General features: G+C 35.7%; 1 protein-coding gene across 1 annotated transcript in view; it reads right to left on the minus strand.

The window, feature by feature from the left end:
- The window catches only part of LOC132556372 (protogenin A-like), a 42,913-nt gene that overhangs the window by 5,950 nt on the left and 15,248 nt on the right, over positions 1–21,715 (minus strand). The window contains exons 6-13 of the mRNA XM_060220782.1: positions 21,411–21,558; positions 21,053–21,156; positions 19,713–19,959; positions 16,395–16,528; positions 12,672–12,831; positions 6,120–6,287; positions 5,881–6,033; positions 3,301–3,421 (exon numbers count right to left, since the gene is read on the minus strand). Of these exons, the coding sequence (XP_060076765.1) occupies positions 3,301–3,421; positions 5,881–6,033; positions 6,120–6,287; positions 12,672–12,831; positions 16,395–16,528; positions 19,713–19,959; positions 21,053–21,156; positions 21,411–21,558 (1,235 nt within the window). The remainder of the gene's footprint in view (positions 1–3,300; positions 3,422–5,880; positions 6,034–6,119; positions 6,288–12,671; positions 12,832–16,394; positions 16,529–19,712; positions 19,960–21,052; positions 21,157–21,410; positions 21,559–21,715) is intronic.

A 21,715-nucleotide genomic window follows, 5' to 3' on the forward strand; every position in this document is an offset into this window, starting at 1 on the left:
AATTAATGGAAGAGCAAGTGACTGTTGATTAAAACAAATATTTGATTTCCTTAAATATGATCTAATTGCTGAAATAACACCCTGATATTCAAGAAAATTTGCATTAACTCTATAAATCTCAGTAAACTCTTCAAAGGAGTAAAATGTGAGAGAGCCTGGGTCTTTAACTTAATCATTAACAATACTTAACCCACTATTAAACCAGGCCTTATAGAAAATTGCTTTTTTTCCAATAGTAAAGTTTCTATTGTACCAAAGCCGCATTTTCAAAACATACTTTTCACTTATTTTCTTTACTTCATTAGAATTATTAAACTTTACCCATGCTCTAAATACATCTTTCCAAATTTTGTTTTTACAATTTTTTTCACAATCTTGAAGAAATCTTGTTCCACATGTAGATAATTTATGCAGATCAAAGAATGTTTTGAAAATGAGTTGCCACTTAGATGATTTCTGATAGAGCCTTCGTATCCAACTAAGTTTTAGTGAGTCAATAAACAGACGTACGTTTACCATTTTTAGACCTCCTTCATAATAGTTCTGCGTCATGACATCCCTTTTAATTTTGTCAACCTTTCCATTCCACAAAAAATTGTAAAGAATTGAGTTAAGATTTTGCAGCAAGTGTTCATTTGGGTTAGGTATAGAAATAAATAAATGATTGAACTGAGATAATAGAAGAGATTTGATAACAGCTATTTTCCCAATAGGTGTGAGACACCTTCTAGCCCAGGTTTTAATTAGTGTTTTAAGTTTAATTAGTTTTTTATCAAAGTTCAACTTAGGAATTTCATGCAAATTTACACTAAATTATATTCCAAGTAAGGTAAATCTAACCCTTCCCCACTGTAAATTTAATTCAGGTAAAAAAGTATCACTACTGTAACTTTTACTTCCTATCCACACAACTTGTGTCTTATCAATGTTAAGTTTTAAACCCGATATTCTTGCAAATTTATTCAACTCAACAATAGATTCCTTCAATGATAATTCAGAGCCATCAAGTATTAATGAGGTGTCATCTGCATATTGTGTTATTAGGATTGGACAATTACTCACTTCTATACCCTTGATCTTTTTATTGTTTCTAAATCTGATTCCTAGAACTTCAACACAAAGAAGAAAGATGTAAGGGGCGATCGGATCGCCTTGACGACAACCTCGTTTAATATCTATAAAATTTGACAGGTTACCACCCTGGTTAACAGCAGCTGAAACATTAGTATGAAATAACTTAACCCAATTACGAACCTCTGAACCAAAATTAAAATAATCAAAAACTTTATCAACAAATTTCCAAGACACAGAATCAAAGGCTTTTTCAAAGTCTAACATTAACAACATTCCTGGAATATTCATATCTTCAGCAAACTGCATTATATCATATACAAGCCTAGTATTCTCCCCTATGTACCGACCTGAAAGAAACCCTGTTTGATCTTCACATATAAACTTATCTAGAACTGCTTTTATCCTACTTGCTATACAGGCTGAAGCAATTTTATAGCTAATATTTAATAGAGTAATTGGTCTCCAATTTTTTAAAAACTGTCTAGGTTTATCTCCCATAGGAATGCATATGATGACACCTTGTCTTTGAGTAACGGAAAGTAAGCCTTTTTTTTGTATCCACAATTTATAGATCTAACAATAAAAACACCAATCTGCTTCCAAAAACATTTAAAAAACTCAACAGTATATCCATCACTACCAGGACTTTTATTGTTCTTCATGTGTTTTAATGTTCTTGCTGCCTCGTCTAGAGTAACTAATCCTTCTAAGTCTTATGCCTCCTTTTTATCTAGTTTTGGAACAACCGATGAGTATAAAAATTCTGATAAGTCTATATCATCATATAATTTTTCATAATAACTACGTATTTCTTCCAATATCTCATCTTGTTTTGTTATAATACTATGCTCTTTTTCTAGTTTTGGTATGATATTAGAGACAAAATTCCTATTTTCTAAATTCAAAAAATACTTAGTTGGTTTTTCTCCTTCTTCTTGCCATCTAACTCTGGCTCTAATAAGGCTACCTTTAACTTTACTAACTCTAATATTTTCCAATTCCTTTTTCATAGCTTCTAACTCCTCAGAATCTACCTGCTCTTGCTCTTCCAAATCTTGTATAGTTTTCTTTAAGATATCTTCATTTAAATTTTGCAGTTTCTTTTTATATGATGAATAGGATATTGTTTTCCCCCTTATTTCCATTAATAATGTTTCAAGAAAAATCCGATCATCAATAATAAATTCAATATCTGTATCTGAAATATTATCAATAGTATCTCTGTTGTAAACTGGAAGACAACACTGTCTTTTTGTATCAGAAATTACTTTTTTAACCAAATCAAGATATTTTTCATCAAAAAGTAATGACGAATTAAATTTCCATAATGACTATACGTTGTCTTTATTGAATAGTGACCATACGTTGTCTTTATTGAATAGTGACCATACGTTGTCTTTTTTGAATAGTGACCATACGTTGTCTTGATTGAATAGTGACCATACGTTGTCTTTATTGAATAGTGACCATACGTTGTCTTTCTTGAATAGTGACCATATAGAGTATTTATTGAATAGTGACCATATAGTGTATTTATTGAATAGTGACCATACGTTCTATTTATTGAATAGTGACCATACGTTGTCTTGATTGAATAGTGACCATACGTTGTCTTTTTTGAATAGTGACCATACGTTGTCTTGATTGAATAGTGACCATACGTTGTCTTTTTTGAATAGTGACCATACGTTGTCTTGATTGAATAGTGACCATACGTTGTCTTTATTGAATAGTGACCATACGTTGTCTTTCTTGAATAGTGACCATATAGTGTATTTATTGAATAGTGACCATATAGTGTATTTATTGAATAGTGACCATATAGAGTATTTATTGAATAGTGACCATATAGAGTATTTATTGAATAGTGACCATATAGAGTATTTATTGAATAGTGACCATATAGTGTATTTATTGAATAGTGACCATAAATTGTATTTATTGAATAGTGACCATACGTTGTCTTTATTGAATAGTGAGCATACATTGTCTTTATTGAATAGTGACCATACGTTTTCTTTATTGAATAGTGACCATACCTTGTCTTTATTGAATAGTGACCATATAGAGTATTTATTGAATAGTGACCATATAGTGTATTTATTGAATAGTGACTATAAATTGTATTTATTAGCATTGGCATTAGATTTAAAAACTGTAATTTGTTATCAACTTTAAAAAACAATGACGCCGAAGAAAAAATAAAGAAATTTGAAAATTACTCACCTGAAGAAACAGCTCAGTAAGACGATACACGTGACCGAGAGAAGAGCGACGACCACAATCAGACACATTTCTAAAACGTCTTGTGTGAGGTAAGTTGTCTTCTCACAAGAATTCACAGTGTCTGCATAAACAGTATAACTCCATCAATATCATAACATCAATCCTCAATACTCGAGGGGTCACGATCACTTTCACTCTCTGTATCCCCAATACTCCAGGGGTCACGATCACTTTCGATCTCTGTATCCTCAATACTCCAGTATCCTCAATACTCTCCCAGGTTACAATCACTTTCACTCTCTGTATCCCCAATACTCCAGGGTTACGATCACTTTCACTCTCTGTATCCTCGATACTCCAGGGTTACGATCACTTTCACTCTCTGTATCCTCAATACTCGAGGGGTTACAATCACTTTCACTCTCTGTATCCCCAATACTCGAGGGGTCACGATCACTTTCGATCTCTGTATCCTCAATACTCCAGAGGTTACAATCACTTTCACTCTCTGTATCCCCAATACTCCAGGGTTACGATCACTTTCACTCTCTGTATCCTCGATACTCCAGGGTTACGATCACTTTCACTCTCTGTATCCTCAATACTCGAGGGGTTACAATCACTTTCACTCTCTGTATCCCCAATACTCGAGGGGTCACGATCACTTTCACTCTCTGAATCCTCAATACTCCAGGGTTACGATCACTTTCACTCTCTGTATCCCCAATACTCGAGGGGTCACGATCACTTTCACTCTCTGTATCCCCAATACTCGAGGGGTCACGATTACTTTCACTCTCTGTATCCTCAATACTCGAGGGGTCACGATCACTTTCACTCTCTGTATCCCCAATACTCGAGGGGTCACGATCACTTTCATTCTCTGTATCCACAATACTCCAGGGGTCACGATCACTTTCACTCTCTGTATCCTCAATACTCGAGGGGTTACGATCACTTTCACTCTCTGTATCCTCAATACTCCAGGGTTACGATCACTTTCACTCTCTGTATCCTCAATACTCCAGGGTTACGATCACTTTCACTCTCTGTATCCTCAATACTCCAGGGTTACGATCACTTTCACTCTCTGTATCCCCAATACTCGAGGGGTCACGATCACTTTCACTCTCTGCATCCCCAATACTCGAGGGGTTACGATTACTTTCACTCTCTGTATTCTCAATACTCCAGGGTTACGATCACTTTCACTCTCTGTATCCTCAATACTCCAGGGGTTACAATCACTTTCACTCTCTGTATCCTCAATACTCCAGGGGTTACGATCACTTTCACTCTCTGTATCCTCAATACTCCAGGGGTTACGATCACTTTCACTCTCTGTATCCCCAATACTCCAGGTGTTACAATCACTTTCACTCTCTGTATCCTCAATACTCCAGGGTCACGATCACTTTCACTCTCTGTATCCTCAATACTCCAGGGGTTACAATCACTTTCACTCTCTGTATCCTCAATACTCCAGGGTTACGATCACTTTCACTCTCTGTATCCTCAATACTCCAGGGGTCACGATCACTTTCACTCTCTGTATCCTCAATACTCCAGGGTTACGATCACTTTCACTCTCTGTATCCTCAATACTCGAGGGGTCACGATCACTTTCACTCTCTGTATCCTCAATACTCCAGGGTTACGATCACTTTCACTCTCTGTATCCTCAATACTCCAGGGGTCACGATCACTTTCACTCTCTGTATCCCCAATACTCGAGGGGTCACGATCACTTTCATTCTCTGTATCCTCAATACTCCAGGGGTCACGATCACTTTCACTCTCTGTATCCCCAATACTCGAGGGGTCACGATCACTTTCATTCTCTGTATCCTCAATACTCCAGGGGTCACGATCACTTTCACTCTCTGTATCCCCAATACTCCAGGGGTTACGATTACTTTCACTCTCTGTATTCTCAATACTCCAGGGTTACGATCACTTTCACTCTCTGTATCCTCAATACTCCACGATCACTTTCACTCTCTGTATATACTCAGGGGTCACGATCACTTTCACTCTCTGTATCCTCAATACTCCAGGGGTTACGATCACTTTCACTCTCTGTATCCTCAATACTCGAGGGGTCACGATCACTTTCACTCTCTGTATCCTCAATACTCCAGGGTTACGATCACTTTCACTCTCTGTATCCTCAATACAAACGACGTTTATCGTAAATAAAACATCACCAGCTGACGACGTCAATCTGTAATTAAACATCATCAGCTGTCGACGTCAATCTGTAATTAAACATCATCAGCTGTCGACGTTAATCTGTAATACAACATCACCAGCTGTCGACGTTAATCTGTAATAAAACACCACCAGCTGTCGACGTTAATCGTTGATAAAACATCACCAACTGACGACGTTATGCTAAAGTTAAGAGGTGTGTAGTTGTGTCCTATGGACAACGTTAGCTTTTCGGTATTATACAAGGACAATTAGCTATTTCATATAAAAATTAGTTTCAGTCTCAACAAAATCTATTTCTCCCTAACTGGCTAAGACAGAGCACGTTCTACAGATACCCTTGGTAACAGAGGAAATAGCCATGCTCACCTTTCTGGGTCAGTGTGAAGTACACCGGATCGGAGAATACGCTTGACTGAACAGCAGATGAACTACGGATCTGTACGCTGTACGTATAGTCAGTATCTATCTCCTCCAGTAGAAAGAGTGCAGATTGATGAAGTGGTATTGTCAGGATTCTATCTGAAAGAGAATTATCTCAGAAAAAAATTATTTAAATTTTCGTTTTTCGTATTCAAAAGACAACAATTTATAATTAGATTACTTACTGATACAGGTATCTTCGTCTTGGATCTTTTCTTTGAAAATTTTGCACCATTTTATTGTGTAGAAGAAAATTAATGGGGTATTTTCTGAGCATGTCACGTGATTCCACGTAACCATCGCTTGAGAGGAATCACGAGAACTAACCCGAATACCAGAAGGTGGAGGTGGTACTGCAACAAAATAGATAGAGACAGATAAATTCTGCTGTTTATCAGTATATTACCAAGCTAAAAATCGTACATGTATAAAAACTGTCACCAAAGATATTTGTCACCAAGGAAACAGATTCATGGGAATTGTGTAACCAAGGACACAGGTTTATGATAATTGTTTTACCAAGGACACATGTTTACAATAATAATGTTACTGAGTATATCGGTTTGTAGTAATAGTTACCAAGGTAATAGGTCTAAAATAATTGTGTTACCAAGGAAACATTTGTATTGTAGTTCTGCTTGCAAGAATTCAGGTTTAAGTTTTGATACCAGAGATACAGGTCTATGTTTATGATACCAGAGATACAGGTTTATGTTTGTTATGATACCAGAGATACAGGTTTATGTTTGTTATAATACCAGAGATACAGGTTTATGTTTATGATACCACAGATACAGGTTTATGTTCATGATACCAGAGATACAGGTTTATCTTTGTTATGATACCAGAGATACAGGTTTATGTTTGTTATAATACCAGAGATACAGGTTTATGTTTATGATACCAGAGATACAGGTTGATGTTTGTTATGATACCACAGATACAGGTTCATGTTTATGATACCAGAGATACAGGTTGATGTTTGTTATGATACCAGAGATACAGGTTTATGTTTGTTATGATACCAGAGATACAGGTTTATGTTTGTTATAATACCAGAGATACAGGTTTATGTTTATGATACCACAGATACAGGTTCATGTTCATGATACCAGAGATACAGTTTTATGTTTATGATACCAGAGATACAGGTTTATGTTTATGATACCAGAGATACAGGTTTGTGTTTATGATACCAGAGATACAGGTCTATGTTTATGATACCAGAGATACAGGTTTAAGTTTTGATACCAGAAATACAGGTTTATGTTTATGATACCAGAGATACAGGTTGATGTTTATGATACCAGAGATACAGGTTTATGTTTGTTATGATACCAAAGATACAGGTTTATTTTTATGATATCAGAGATACAGGTTTATGTTTATGATACCAGAGATACAGGTTGATGTTTATGATACCAGAGATACAGGTTTATGTTTGTTATGATACCAGAGATACAGGTTTATGTTTGTTATGATACCAGAGTTACAGGTTTATGTTTGTTATAATACCAGAGATACAGGTTGATGTTTATGATACCAGAGATACAGGTTTATGTTTGTTATGATACCAGAGATACAGGTTGATGTTTATCATACCAGAGATACAGGTTTGTGTTTGTTATGATACCAGAGATACAGGTTTATGTTGATGATACCAGAGATACGGATTTATGTTTGTTATGATACCAGAGATACAGGTTGATGTTGATGATACCAGAGATACAGGTTTATGTTTATGATACCAGAGATACGGATTTATGTTTGTTATGATACCAGAGATACAGGTTTATGATTGTTGTGATACCAGAGATACAGTTTTATGTTTATGATACCAGAGATACAGGTTTATGTTTGTTATGATACCAGAAATACAGGTTTATGTTTATGATACCAGAGATACAGGTTTATGTTTATGATACCAGAGATACAGGTTGATGTTTGTTATGATACCACAGATACAGGTTCATGTTTATGATACCAGAGATACAGGTTTATGTTTGTTATGATACCAGAGATACAGGTTTATGTTTGTTATGATACCAGAGATACAGGTTTATGTTTGTTATGATACCAGAGATACAGGTTTATGTTTGTTATGATACCAGAGATACAGGTTGATGTTTATGATACCAGAGATACAGGTTTATGTTTGTTATGATACCAGAGATACAGGTTTATGTTTATGATACCAGAGATACAGGTTTATGTTTATGATACCAGAGATACAGGTTTATGTTTGTTATTATACCAGAGATACAGGTTTATGTTTATGATACCAGAGATACAGGTTTATGTTTATGATACCAGAGATACGGGTTTATGTTTGTTATGATACCAGAGATACAGGTTTATGTTTATGATACCAGAGATACAGGTTGATGTTGATGATACCAGCGATACAGGTTTATGTTTATGATACCAGAGATACAGGGTGATGTTTGTTATGATACCAGAGATACAGGTTTATGTTTATGATACCAGAGATACAGGTTTATGTTTATGATACCAGAGATACAGGTTGATGTTTATGATACCAGACATACAGGTTTATGTTTGTTATGATACCAGAGATACAGGTTGATGTTTATGATACCAGAGATACAGGTTTATGTTTGTTATGATACCAGAGATACAGGTTTATGTTTATGATACCAGAGATACAGGTTTATGTTTATGATACCAGAGATACAGGTTTATGTTTGTTATTATACCAGAGATACAGGTTTATGTTTATGATACCAGAGATACAGGTTTATGTTTATGATACCAGAGATACGGGTTTATGTTTGTTATGATACCAGAGATACAGGTTTATGTTTATGATACCAGAGATACAGGTTGATGTTGATGATACCAGCGATACAGGTTTATGTTTATGATACCAGAGATACAGGGTGATGTTTATGATACCAAAGATACAGGTTTATGTTTATGATATCAGAGATACAGGTTTATGTTTATGATACCAGAGATACAGGTTTATGTTTGCTATGATACCAGAGATACAGGTTTATGTTTGTTATGATACCAGAGATACAGGTTTATGTTTATGATACCAGAGATACAGGTTGATGTTTATGATACCAGAGATACAGGTTTATGTTTATGATACCAGAAATACAGGTTTATGTTTATGATACCAGAGATACAGGTTGATGTTTATGATACCAGAGATACAGGTTTATGTTTGTTATGATACCAGAGATACAGGTTTATGTTTGTTATGATACCAGAAATACAGGTTTATGTTTATGATACCAGAGATACAGGTTTATGTTTATGATACCAGAGATACAGGTTTATTTTTGTTATGATACCAGAAATACAGGTTTATGTTTATGATACCAGAAATACAGGTTTATGTTTATGATACCAGAGATACAGGTTTATGTTTGTTATGATACCAGAGATACGGATTTATGTTTGTTATGATACCAGAGATACAGTTTTATGTTAATGATACCAGAGATACAGGTTTATGTTTATGATACCAGAGATACAGGTTTATGTTTATGATACCAGAGATACAGGTTTATGTTTATGATACCAGAGATACAGGGTTATTTTTGTTATGATACCAGAAATACAGGTTTATGTTTATGATACCAGATATACAGGTTTATGTTTATGATACCAGAGATACAGGTTGATGTTTGTTATGATACCAGAGATACAGGTTTATGTTTATTATGATACCAGAGATACAGGTTTATGTTTCTTATGATACCAGAGATACAGGTTTATCTTTATGATACCAGAGATACAGGTTTATGTTTATGATACCAGAGATACAGGTTGATGTTTATAATACCAGAGATACAGGTTTATGTTTGTTATGATACCAGAGATACAGGTTTATGTTTATGATACCAGAGATACAGGTTTATGTTTATGATACCAGAGATACAGGTTTATGTTTGTTATGATACCAGAGATACAGGTTTATGTTTATGATACCAGAGATACAGGTTTATGTTTATGATACCAGAGATACAGGTTGATGTTTATGATACCAGAGATACAGGTTTATGTTTGTTATGATACCAGAGATACAGGTTGATGTTTATGATACCAGAGATACAGGTTTATGTTTGTTATGATACCAGAGATACAGGTTTATGTTTATGATACCAGAGATACAGGTTTATGTTTATGATACCAGAGATACAGGTTGATGTTTATGATACCAGAGATACAGGTTGATGTTTATGATACCAGAGATACAGGTTTATGTTTGTTATGATACCAGAGATACAGGTTTATGTTTATGATACCAGAGATACAGGTTGATGTTGATGATACCAGCGATACAGGTTTATGTTTATGATACCAGAGATACAGGGTGATGTTTATGATACCAGAGATACAGGTTTATGTTTGTTATGATACCAGAGATACAGGTTCATGTTGATGATATCAGAGATACAGGTTTATGTTTATGATACCAGAGATACAGGTTTATGTTTGCTATGATACCAGAGATACAGGTTTATGTTTGTTATGATACCAGAGATACAGGTTTATGTTTATGATACCAGAGATACAGGTTGATGTTTATGATACCAGAGATACAGGTTTATGTTTATGATACCAGAAATAGAGGTTGATGTTTATGATACCAGAGATACAGGTTTATGTTTGTTATGATACCAGAGATACAGGTTTATGTTTGTTATGATACCAGAGTTACAGGTTTATGTTTGTTATAATACCAGAGATACAGGTTGATATGTATGATACCAGAGATACAGGTTTATGTTTGTTATGATACCAGAGATACAGGTTGATGTTAATGATACCAGAGATACAGGTTTGTGTTTGTTATGATACCAGAGATACAGGTTTATGTTTATGATACCAGAGATACAGGTTTATGTTTGTTATGATACCAGAGATACAGGTCTATGTTTATGATACCAGAGATACGGGTTAATGTTTATGATACCAGAGATACAGGTTTACGTCTATGATACCAGAGATTCAGGTTTATGTTCATGATACCAGAGATACAGGTTGATGTTTATGATACCAGAGATACAGGTTTATGTTGATGATACCAGAAATACAGGTTTATGTTTATGATACCAGAGATACAGGTTGATGTTTATAATACCAGAAATACAGGTTTATGTTTGTTATGATACCAGAGATACAGGTTGATGTTTATGATACCAGAGATACAGGTTTATGTTTGCTATGATACCAGAGTTACAGGTTTATGTTTGTTATGATACCAGAGATACAGGTTTATGTTTATGATACCAGAGATACAGGTTTATGTTTGTTATGATACCAGAGATACGGGTTTATGTTTATGATACCAGAGATACAGGTTTACGTCTATGATACCAGAGATTCAGGTTTATGTTTATGATACCAGAGATACAGGTTAATGTTTGTTATAATACCAGAAATACAGGTTTATGATACAAGAGATACAGGTTTATGTTGATGATACCAGAGATACAGGTTGATGTTTGTTATGATACCACAGATACAGATTTATGTTTATGATACCAGAGATACAGGTTTATGTTTATGATACCAGAGATACAGGTTTATGTTTATGATACCAGAGATACAGGTTTATGTTTGTTATGATACCAGAGATACAGGTTTAAGTTTATGATACCAGAGATACAGGTTTAATTTGTTATGATACCAGAGATACAGGTTTGTGTTTGTTATGATACCAGAGATACAGGTTTATGTTTATGATACCAGAGATACAGGTTGATGTTTGTTATGATACCAGAGATACAGGTTTATGTTTATGATACCAGAGATACAGGTTGATGTTTGTTATGATACCAGAGATACAGGTTTATGTTTATGATACCAGAGATACAGGTTTATGTTTGTTATGATACCAGAGATACAGGTTTATGTTGATGATACCAGAGATACAGGTTGATGTTTATGATACCAGAGATACAGGTTTATGTTTATGATACCAGAGATACAGGTTTAAGTTTTGATACCAGAAATACAGGTTCATGTTTATGAAACCAGAGATACAGGTTTAAGTTTATGATACCAGAGATACAGGTTTATGTTTGTTATGATACCAGAGATACAGGTTTATGTTGATGATACCAGAGATACAGGTTTATGTTTATGATACCAGAGATACAGGTTTGTTATGACACCACACCTACCATTTTATTTATCTTTAAAAGTTGGATTTTTCACTGATTTTCTCTTCTCTTGTTTTGCTTTTACTCTCAATGATAAGATATTTGAACATTCCTTTGTAGAAATAGCGATAGAAATCTTTACTTGCCAAATCCAAAATGGCCGATTGGAACCCATTTTGTATCTTCTGATGAGTCCCAAAATCCAACGGGCACAAGGAGACCAAAGGGAACATACGTATGAAATTTCAAAGATACTCACACAGTAAGGAAATAGGTTAACAATTTTTAGTACGCGTTGTAGTTGTCAGGAAATAGCGATAACAAATTTGCAAAATCAAAGTCCAAGATGGCCGTCTGTCGGCCATTTTGTATATCTGATCAGTCCCAAAATCAAAAGAGCGCAACTAGGGACCAAGGGGAACCCATATTTGAAATTTGAGAAGGATCCAACCAGTACATCTCAAGAAATAGCGATAGCGAAAATTGTTTACGGACGGACGGACGGAAGGACAGACCACGGACCACGGACGCAGATGAAGAAAATCTACAGTAAGGCGTGACGTAAATGATATCAAGACTAAAAGCGTCATTTACCTGCGGTTTTGTGATAAACACAACTGATTAGAACAAAGCCACTTCCGAAGAAATTGAAGTCACGTGACACACCGAACAAGTACTCCACTTCTGTGTCTGGCACAACCACTGAAGCGTATCGAGTGTCCGTTGGTTTCATCTCAGTAGACAAGAGTTCTCCCTGAGAAAAGTTTCATGAAATAAGAATGGTGAATCTGGTCTTGTATTAACAAGGTTCAATACTGATCATGCAACATTCGATTGATTCTGTAAGTAAAGATGTGTCTATGTAGAACTAGTATAAATAATTATATATGCTGTCTTGGTAACTACAGTCAAATACAATTGAGAAATTAAGTTCCGATGCAAATACAATAGAAAGTTTAAATCTTGGTATAGGTATTAAATATATATGCATTAACTCATAGCAATGATAATTTCGCAGAATCAATAATGATATGTTATTCAATTCAATGTCAGCTCCAGTTACTTAACCATTCAATTCAACACAAAAGTAGGAGTATGATGAACAATCAAATAAAATGACACAAATTACACATTGTTTCTACAGTTAAAACCATCCATTCTGTGTCTACAGTTAAAACCATCCATTCTGTTTCTATAGTTAAAACATTCCATCCTGTTTCAACAGTTAAAACATTCCATCCTGTTTCTACAGTTAAAACATTCCATCCTGTTTCTACAGTAAAACATTCCATCCTGTTTCTACAGTTAAAACATTCCATCCTGTTTCTACAGTAAAATATTCCATCCTGTTTCTACAGTTAAAACATTCCATCCTGTTTCTACAGTTAAAACATTCCATCCTGTTTCTACATTTAAAACATTCCATCCTGTTTCTACAGTAAAACATTCCATCCTGTTTCTACAGTAAAATAGTCCATCCTGTTTCTACAGTAAAATAGTCCATCCTGTTTCTACAGTAAAACATTCCATCTTGTTTCTACAGTAAAACATTCCATCTTGTTTCTACAGTAAAATAGTCCATCCTGTTTCTACAGTTAAAATAGTCCATCCTGTTTCTACAGTTAAAATATTCCATCCTGTTTCTACAGTTAAATATTCCATCCTGTTTCTACATTTAAAACATTCCATCCTGTTTCTACAGTAAAATATTCCATTCTATTTCTACAGTAAAATATTCCATCCTGTTTCTACAGTATAATATTCCATCCTGTTTCTACAGTAAAATATTCCATCCTGTTTCTACAGTAAAACATTCCATCTTGTTTCTACAGTAAAATAGTCCATCCTGTTTCTACAGTAAAACATTCCATCCTGTTTCTACAGTAAAACATTCCATCTTGTTTCTACAGTAAAATAGTCCATCCTGTTTCTACAGTTAAAACAATCTATCCTGTTTCTACAGTAAAACATTTCATCCTGTTTCTACAGTTAAAATATTCCATCCTGTTTCTACAGTAAAACATTTCATCCTGTTTCTACAGTTAAAACATTCCACCCTGTTTCTACAGTTAAAATATTCCATCCTGTTTCTACAGTAAAACATTCCATCCTGTTTTTACAGTTAAAATATTCCATCCTGTTTCTACAGTAAAATATTCCATCCTGTTTCTACAGTAAAACATTCCATCCTGTTTCTACAGTAAAACATTCCATCCTGTTTTTACAGTTAAAATATTCCATCCTGTTTCTACAGTAAAATATTCCATCCTGTTTCTACAGTAAAACATTTCATCCTGTTTCTACAGTAAAACATTCCATCCTGTTTCAACAGTAAAACATTCCATCCTGTTTCTACAGTAAAACATTCCATCCTGTTTTTACAGTTAAAATATTCCATCCTGTTTCTACAGTAAAATATTCCATCCTGTTTCTACAGTAAAACATTTCATCCTGTTTCTACAGTAAAACATTCCATCCTGTTTCAACAGTAAAACATTCCATCCTGTTTCTACAGTTAAAATAGTCCATCCTGTTTTTACAGTTAAAATATTCCATCCTGTTTCTACAGTAAAACATTCCATCCTGTTTCTACAGTAAAACATTTCATCCTGTTTCAACAGTTAAAACATTCCATCCTGTTTTTACAGTTAAAATATTCCATCCTGTTTCTACAGTTAAAATATTCCATCCTGTTTCTACAGTTAAAACATTCCATCCTGTTTCTACAGTAAAATATTCCATTCTGTTTCTACAGTAAAACATTCCATCCTGTTTCTACAGTAAAACATTCCATCCTGTTTTTACAGTTAAAATATTCCATCCTGTTTCTACAGTAAAATATTCCATCCTGTTTCTACAGTAAAACATTTCATCCTGTTTCTACAGTAAAACATTCCATCCTGTTTCAACAGTAAAACATTCCATCCTGTTTCTACAGTTAAAATAGTCCATCCTGTTTTTACAGTTAAAATATTCCATCCTGTTTCTACAGTAAAACATTCCATCCTGTTTCTACAGTAAAACATTTCATCCTGTTTCAACAGTTAAAACATTCCATCCTGTTTTTACAGTTAAAATATTCCATCCTGTTTCTACAGTTAAAATATTCCATCCTGTTTCTACAGTTAAAACATTCCATCCTGTTTCTACAGTAAAACATTCCATCCTGTTTCTACAGTAAAACATTTCATCCTGTTTCTACAGTAAAACATTCCATCCTGTTTCTACAGTAAAACATTCCATCCTGTTTCTACAGTAAAACATTCCATCCTGTTTCTACAGTAAAACATTCCATCCTGTTTCTACAGTAAAATAGTCCATCCTGTTTCTACAGTTAAAACATTCCATCCTGTTTCTACAGTTAAAACATTCCATCCTGTTTCTACAGTTAAAACATTCCATCCTGTTCCTACAGTAAAATAGTCCATCCTGTTTCTACAGTTAAAATAGTCCATTCTGTTTCTACAGTAAAACATTCCATCCTGTTTCTACAGTAAAACATTCCATCCTGTTTCTACAGTAAAATAGTCCATCCTGTTTCTACAGTTAAAACATTTCATCCTGTTTCTACAGTTAAAATATTCCATCCTGTTTCTACAGTGAAAACATTTCATCCTGTTTCTACAGTAAAACATTCCATCCTGTTTCTACAGTAAAATATTCCATCCTGTTTCTACAGTAAAACATTTCATCCTGTTTCTACAGTAAAATATTCCATCCTGTTTCCAGAGTTTAATCGTTCCATCCAAGGAAGAATGTTTTTCACTCTGGAAACAGGATGGACATTTTTGTTTCGTATCAAAACATGTCACAAATACACAATCTACTCGGCATTTATATAGTTATTTATAATATATAATGACTTCCAAGCGTTTAAAACTTATATTGATCATTTTTAATTCTTGTTTTGTTACAAACGGAGACTGTCTCTATTTTGTTATATCATTTTAGTTGCATTTTCCCTACATCGTTGGAAATTCAAAAGCTGGTAAAATACAACTGACATTCGAAAGGTTACACTGTAGTCATGTGATTTAACCGTGAATATCAACAAACACGTTTTTAATCGATATTTGACACATCGAACGGACATCCAAATATCATTTCCGCGGGATATGAATATAAGATAAGAGTTAAGGGGGGAAAGTGTGATATATATTGTGTAATATAGGTAATTAAGTAATCATCATACTCAATTAGTATACCTTACCCTTAGCATCAATATATACTGATGTCTACAGTACATAAAACATAGGGATACAAATGACAAGGAAAAAGGACACTTTCTGACCCCATGCATCATTACTAAATACCAACCTCACAATGAGTATTGTTTTTACGTTGGCAGTAAAATATGGTATACCCCGTCTGTCCATCTAAAGGAGAGGTAGCAAAGTTCACTTTGTACTCCTCCCCGCCCTCCTCCACAAACACGGGAGGGGGAGAGGGTCCTGGATAATAAAAGTATCGTTTAAGTAACCTCAGAAATGAAAATCAAACACTCGATTTTAAAACACATGGAGGAAATCATTCAACCTCGCTTGATATCAAAACAAAAGGACATCGAAGGTTCCACGAACACGACAACACTAAAGGACATCGAAGGTTCCACGAATATGACAACACTAAAGGACATCGAAGGTTCCACGAACACGACAACACTAAAGGACATCGAAGGTTCCACGAACATGACAACACTTAAGGACATCGAAGGTTCCACGAACATGACAACACTTAAGGATATCGTAGATTCCACGAAGACAAAAGGAGAGACAGTTACAGACACAAAGAAGACGTCACCACCACAAAAGGAGAGACAGTTACAGACACAAAGAAGACGTCACCACCACAAAAGGAGAGACAGTTACAGACACAAAGAAGACGTCACCACCACAAAAGGAGAGACAGTTACAGACACAAAGAAAACGTCACCACCACAAAAGGAGAGACAGTTACAGACACAAAGAAAACGTCACTACAAAAGGAGAGACAGTTACAGACACAAAGAAAACGTCACCACCACAAAAGGAGAGACAGTTACAGACACAAAGAAAACGTCACTACAAAAGGAGAGACAGTTACAGACACAAAGAAGACGTCACCACCACAAAAGGAGAGACAGTTACAGACACAAAGAAAACGTCACTACAAAAGGAGAGACAGTTACAGACACAAAGAAAACGTCACCACCACAAAAGGAGAGACAGTTACAGACACAAAGAAAACGTCACTACAAAAGGAGAGACAGTTACAGACACAAAGAAGACGTCACCACCACAAAAGGAGAGACAGTTACAGACACAAAGAAGACGTCACCACCACAAAAGGAGAGACAGTTACAGACACAAAGAAAACGTCACTACAAAAGGAGAGACAGTTACAGACACAAAGAAAACGTCACCACAAAAGGAGAGACAGTTACAGACACAAAGAAAACGTCACCACCACAAAAGGAGAGACAGTTACAGACACAAAGAAAACGTCACCACCACAAAAGGAGAGACAGTTACAGACACAAAGAAGACGTCACCACCACAAAAGGAGAGACAGTTACAGACACAAAGAAAACGTCACCACAAAAGGAGAGACAGTTACAAACACAAAGAAAACGTCATTACAAAAGGAGACAGTTACAGACACAAAGAAAATGTCACTACAAAAGGAGAGACAGTTACAGACACAAAGAAGACGTCACCACCACAAAAGGAGAGACAGTTACAGACACAAAGAAGATGTCACCACCACAAAAGGAGAGACAGTTACAGACACAAAGAAAACGTCACCACAAAAGGAGAGACAGTTACAGACACAAAGAAGACGTCACCACCACAAAAGGAGAGACAGTTACAGACACAAAGAAAACGTCACCACAAAAGGAGAGACAGTTACAGACACAAAGAAGACGTCACCACCACAAAAGGAGAGACAGTTACAGACACAAAGAAGACGTCACCACAAAAGGAGAGACAGTTACAGACACAAAGAAAACGTCACCACAAAAGGAGAGACAGTTACAGACACAAAGAAAACGTCACTACAAAAGGAGAGACAGTTACAGACACAAAGAAGACGTCACCACCACAAAAGGAGAGACAGTTACAGACACAAAGAAAACGTCACCACCACAAAAGGAGAGACAGTTACAGACACAAAGAAAACGTCACCACAAAAGGAGAGACAGTTACAGACACAAAGAAAACGTCACTACAAAAGGAGAGACAGTTACAGACACAAAGAAAACGTCACCACCACAAAAGGAGAGACAGTTACAGACACAAAGAAAACGTCACCACCACAAAAGGAGAGACAGTTACAGACACAAAGAAAACGTCACTACAAAAGGAGAGACAGTTACAGACACAAAGAAAACGTCACCACCACAAAAGGAAAGACAGTTACAGACACAAAGAAAACGTCACCACAAAAGGAGAGACAGTTACAGACACAAAGAAAACGTCACCACCACAAAAGGAAAGACAGTTACAGACACAAAGAAAACGTCACTAGAAAAGGAGAGACAGTTACAGACACAAAGAAAACGTCACCACAAAAGGAGAGACAGTTACAGACACAAAGAAAACGTCACCACAAAAGGAGAGACAGTTACAGACACAAAGAAAACGTCACCACCACAAAAGGAGAGACAGTTACAGACACAAAGAAAACGTCACTACAAAAGGAGAGACAGTTACAGACACAAAGAAAACGTCACTACAAAAGGAGAGACAGTTACAGACACAAAGAAAACGTCACCACAAAAGGAGAGACAGTTACAGACACAAAGAAAACGTCACCACCACAAAAGGAGAGACAGTTACAGACACAAAGAAGACGTCACCACCACAAAAGGAGAGACAGTTACAGACACAAAGAAAACGTCACCACTACAAAAGGAGAGACAGTTACAGACACAAAGAAAACGTCACTACAAAAGGAGAGACAGTTACAGACACAAAGAAAACGTCACTACAAAAGGAGAGACAGTTACAGACACAAAGAAAACGTCACCACTACAAAAGGAGAGACAGTTACAGACACAAAGAAAACGTCACTACAAAAGGAGAGACAGTTACAGACACAAAGAAAACGTCACCACCACAAAAGGAGAGACAGTTACAGACACAAAGAAGACGTCACCACCACAAAAGGAGAGACAGTTACAGACACAAAGAAAACGTCACCACCACAAAAGGAGAGACAGTTACAGACACAAAGAAAACGTCACCACCACAAAAGGAGAGACAGTTACAGACACAAAGAAGACGTCACCACCACAAAAGGAGAGACAGTTACAGACACAAAGAAAACGTCACCACCACAAAAGGAGAGACAGTTACAGACACAAAGAAAACGTCACCACAAAAGGAGTGACACCGAAAGGAAATGAAAACATAACACTAAAAAGACGCCAGAAACGGAGAAACGCAGAGAAAATGATTAAAATAATAAAATAAAAAAAATCTTGTTTTTTGAAAACTCGCCACTTATGTTTTTACGAATATAATGTATTCACTGTAACTGCAACTATACGAGTTGTCAATTTCTGTTTTAATGTTGTCGTTGGCTTCTTGTCTCAACCATCATTCCTGCTGTTTTGAAAGATTAGTGTTTATCTTGTGCTAATCATTATAATACCTTTCCTGGAGAATGGTGGAATTCGCAGATAAGACCACGTTTTTGATAATCCCTTTTTTGTTGCTGCTGTCATTTTGATGATATAGGGGGCGCCACACTTGAGATGTACTGTACCCGACAAATAGTTGGACGAGTAATTAGTTTCCATATACTCAGTCCTGGCGTTGATCTCGTCTGCTGATTGGTACTCCGATGTATTTATGATGTAATTAACTATGACTCCACGAGCTTCATCCCTGGGAACTTTCTTCAAAGGTAGATTGACATTGATTTAAGCCATTACGAAAGACAATGAAGAGGTCTCTTATGACAACAAAATAATATTAGCTTGTCTATATCTGACTTCGGATTAAAACAAGGCTTAACCTAATTAGGAGAACACTAGGACTAGCCAGTGATGCTACGTCATACAGCTGTTCGTCCTTCTAGGACTCGCCAATGATGCTACGTCATACAGCTGTTCGTCCTTCTAGGACTCGCCAGTGATGCTACGTCATACAGCTGTTGATGTAGCATCACTGACGAGTCCTAGAAGGACGAGACAGCTGTGTGATGTAACATCACTGACGAGTCCTAAAAAGGATGATACAGCTGTGTGATGTAGATTATAGCTTCATTTCTATCACTAAATTATTAAAAGATGCTATTCACTTGTGTGTCTTTTGTATAAAAGGTGCTATTCACTTGTGTGTCTTTTGTATAAAAGGTGCTATTCACTTGTGTGTCTTTTGTATAAAAGGTGCTATTCACTTGTGTGTCTTTTGTATAAAAGGTGCTATTCACTTGTGTGTCTTTTGTATAAAAAGTGCTATTCAATTGCGTGTCTTTTGTATAAAAAGTGCTATTCAATTACGTGTCTTTTACAGTCATCAAATATAACTAAATGATTTACCAGTTTAACGAGGCCATTAAACAGTCTCTATCTACTTACAAAGATGATACAATTTTCTTTTTAGACGACTTAAGTTTAAAAGCAAAGACATATGACCCAAATTTGTTCAAACCTTGTTTAGAGCTATCAAAGGGTTATTGAAAACTTTCAAAAAGGAATGGATTAAAATATCGAACAGTCTTTATCACTTCTTAATTTTTTGAAACAGGTCAGACTGGTATTTTTCAGGGTTGATTAAACTGTGAAATACTTTTTTCTGGCCATTGGTTAACCCTTTCCATGCTTTGACCAAGTGGGAGCCGAACGTCACGTATGAAAGTTACCTGTTATCTATCAGTTTAAAGCAAAAGAGTGAGCGTGTCCTGAGTTAAATCGTAACTATAAATGACGGTGTCAACCTACCGACTTTTTCCAATCCAATTTTGCCGATCGATACTAAATATCCTACCTTCCAGTATATGTTGACATCATGGTAGCCATTTGAGTCATTCAGACAATTGAAGATATTACGTTGATATGCCCCCTGCTGGAGTTCCGGGGCCGATAGTGGAACTGAAAATGAAATTGAACCATAATGGCTAAAGAGTAAAACTGTTCTTATCGTCATATTTATTCTCAGATAGTTGATAAAGATCGCAATACACTTTGACATGAACTCATCAAACAAAACGGTTTCATACATCACACGATAAGGTGGAATGGTCCCAAATAAGGAAACGATATTACATTTACCAAAACAAAAGGAATTATAGCGACGTTCTGATGTATATTAACACAACGATACAAAATTAAACCCGATTCCTTACCGTCCTCGTCAGTTGTAACAGAAATGGTGACAGGATCACTGTAATAGTGCGATCTGACCGCCTTCACGTCTATAGTGAACGTATAACTGGTGTCAGGGTCAAGGTCACATACCAACATACTGCTACCCGTATCTTCATTAATCTCCTCCTGAATCATCAAATGTTGTCTAGTTTAATTAATGTGAATGACTCCCTATAATACTACATTCAGTTAGTTTACCATTTTGAACATATGTATATATTGCCATGTTATTTAAGTACTGAATCTTGTTCCGGTTGATTTCATGGGGTGATGGATTAAGTTG

Source organism: Ylistrum balloti, unplaced genomic scaffold (genome assembly GCF_031769215.1).
Source record: "Ylistrum balloti isolate Yb309-2 unplaced genomic scaffold, AGI_CSIRO_Ybal_v1 Utg369650, whole genome shotgun sequence".
Taxonomy (NCBI): Eukaryota; Metazoa; Mollusca; class Bivalvia; order Pectinida; family Pectinidae; genus Ylistrum; species Ylistrum balloti.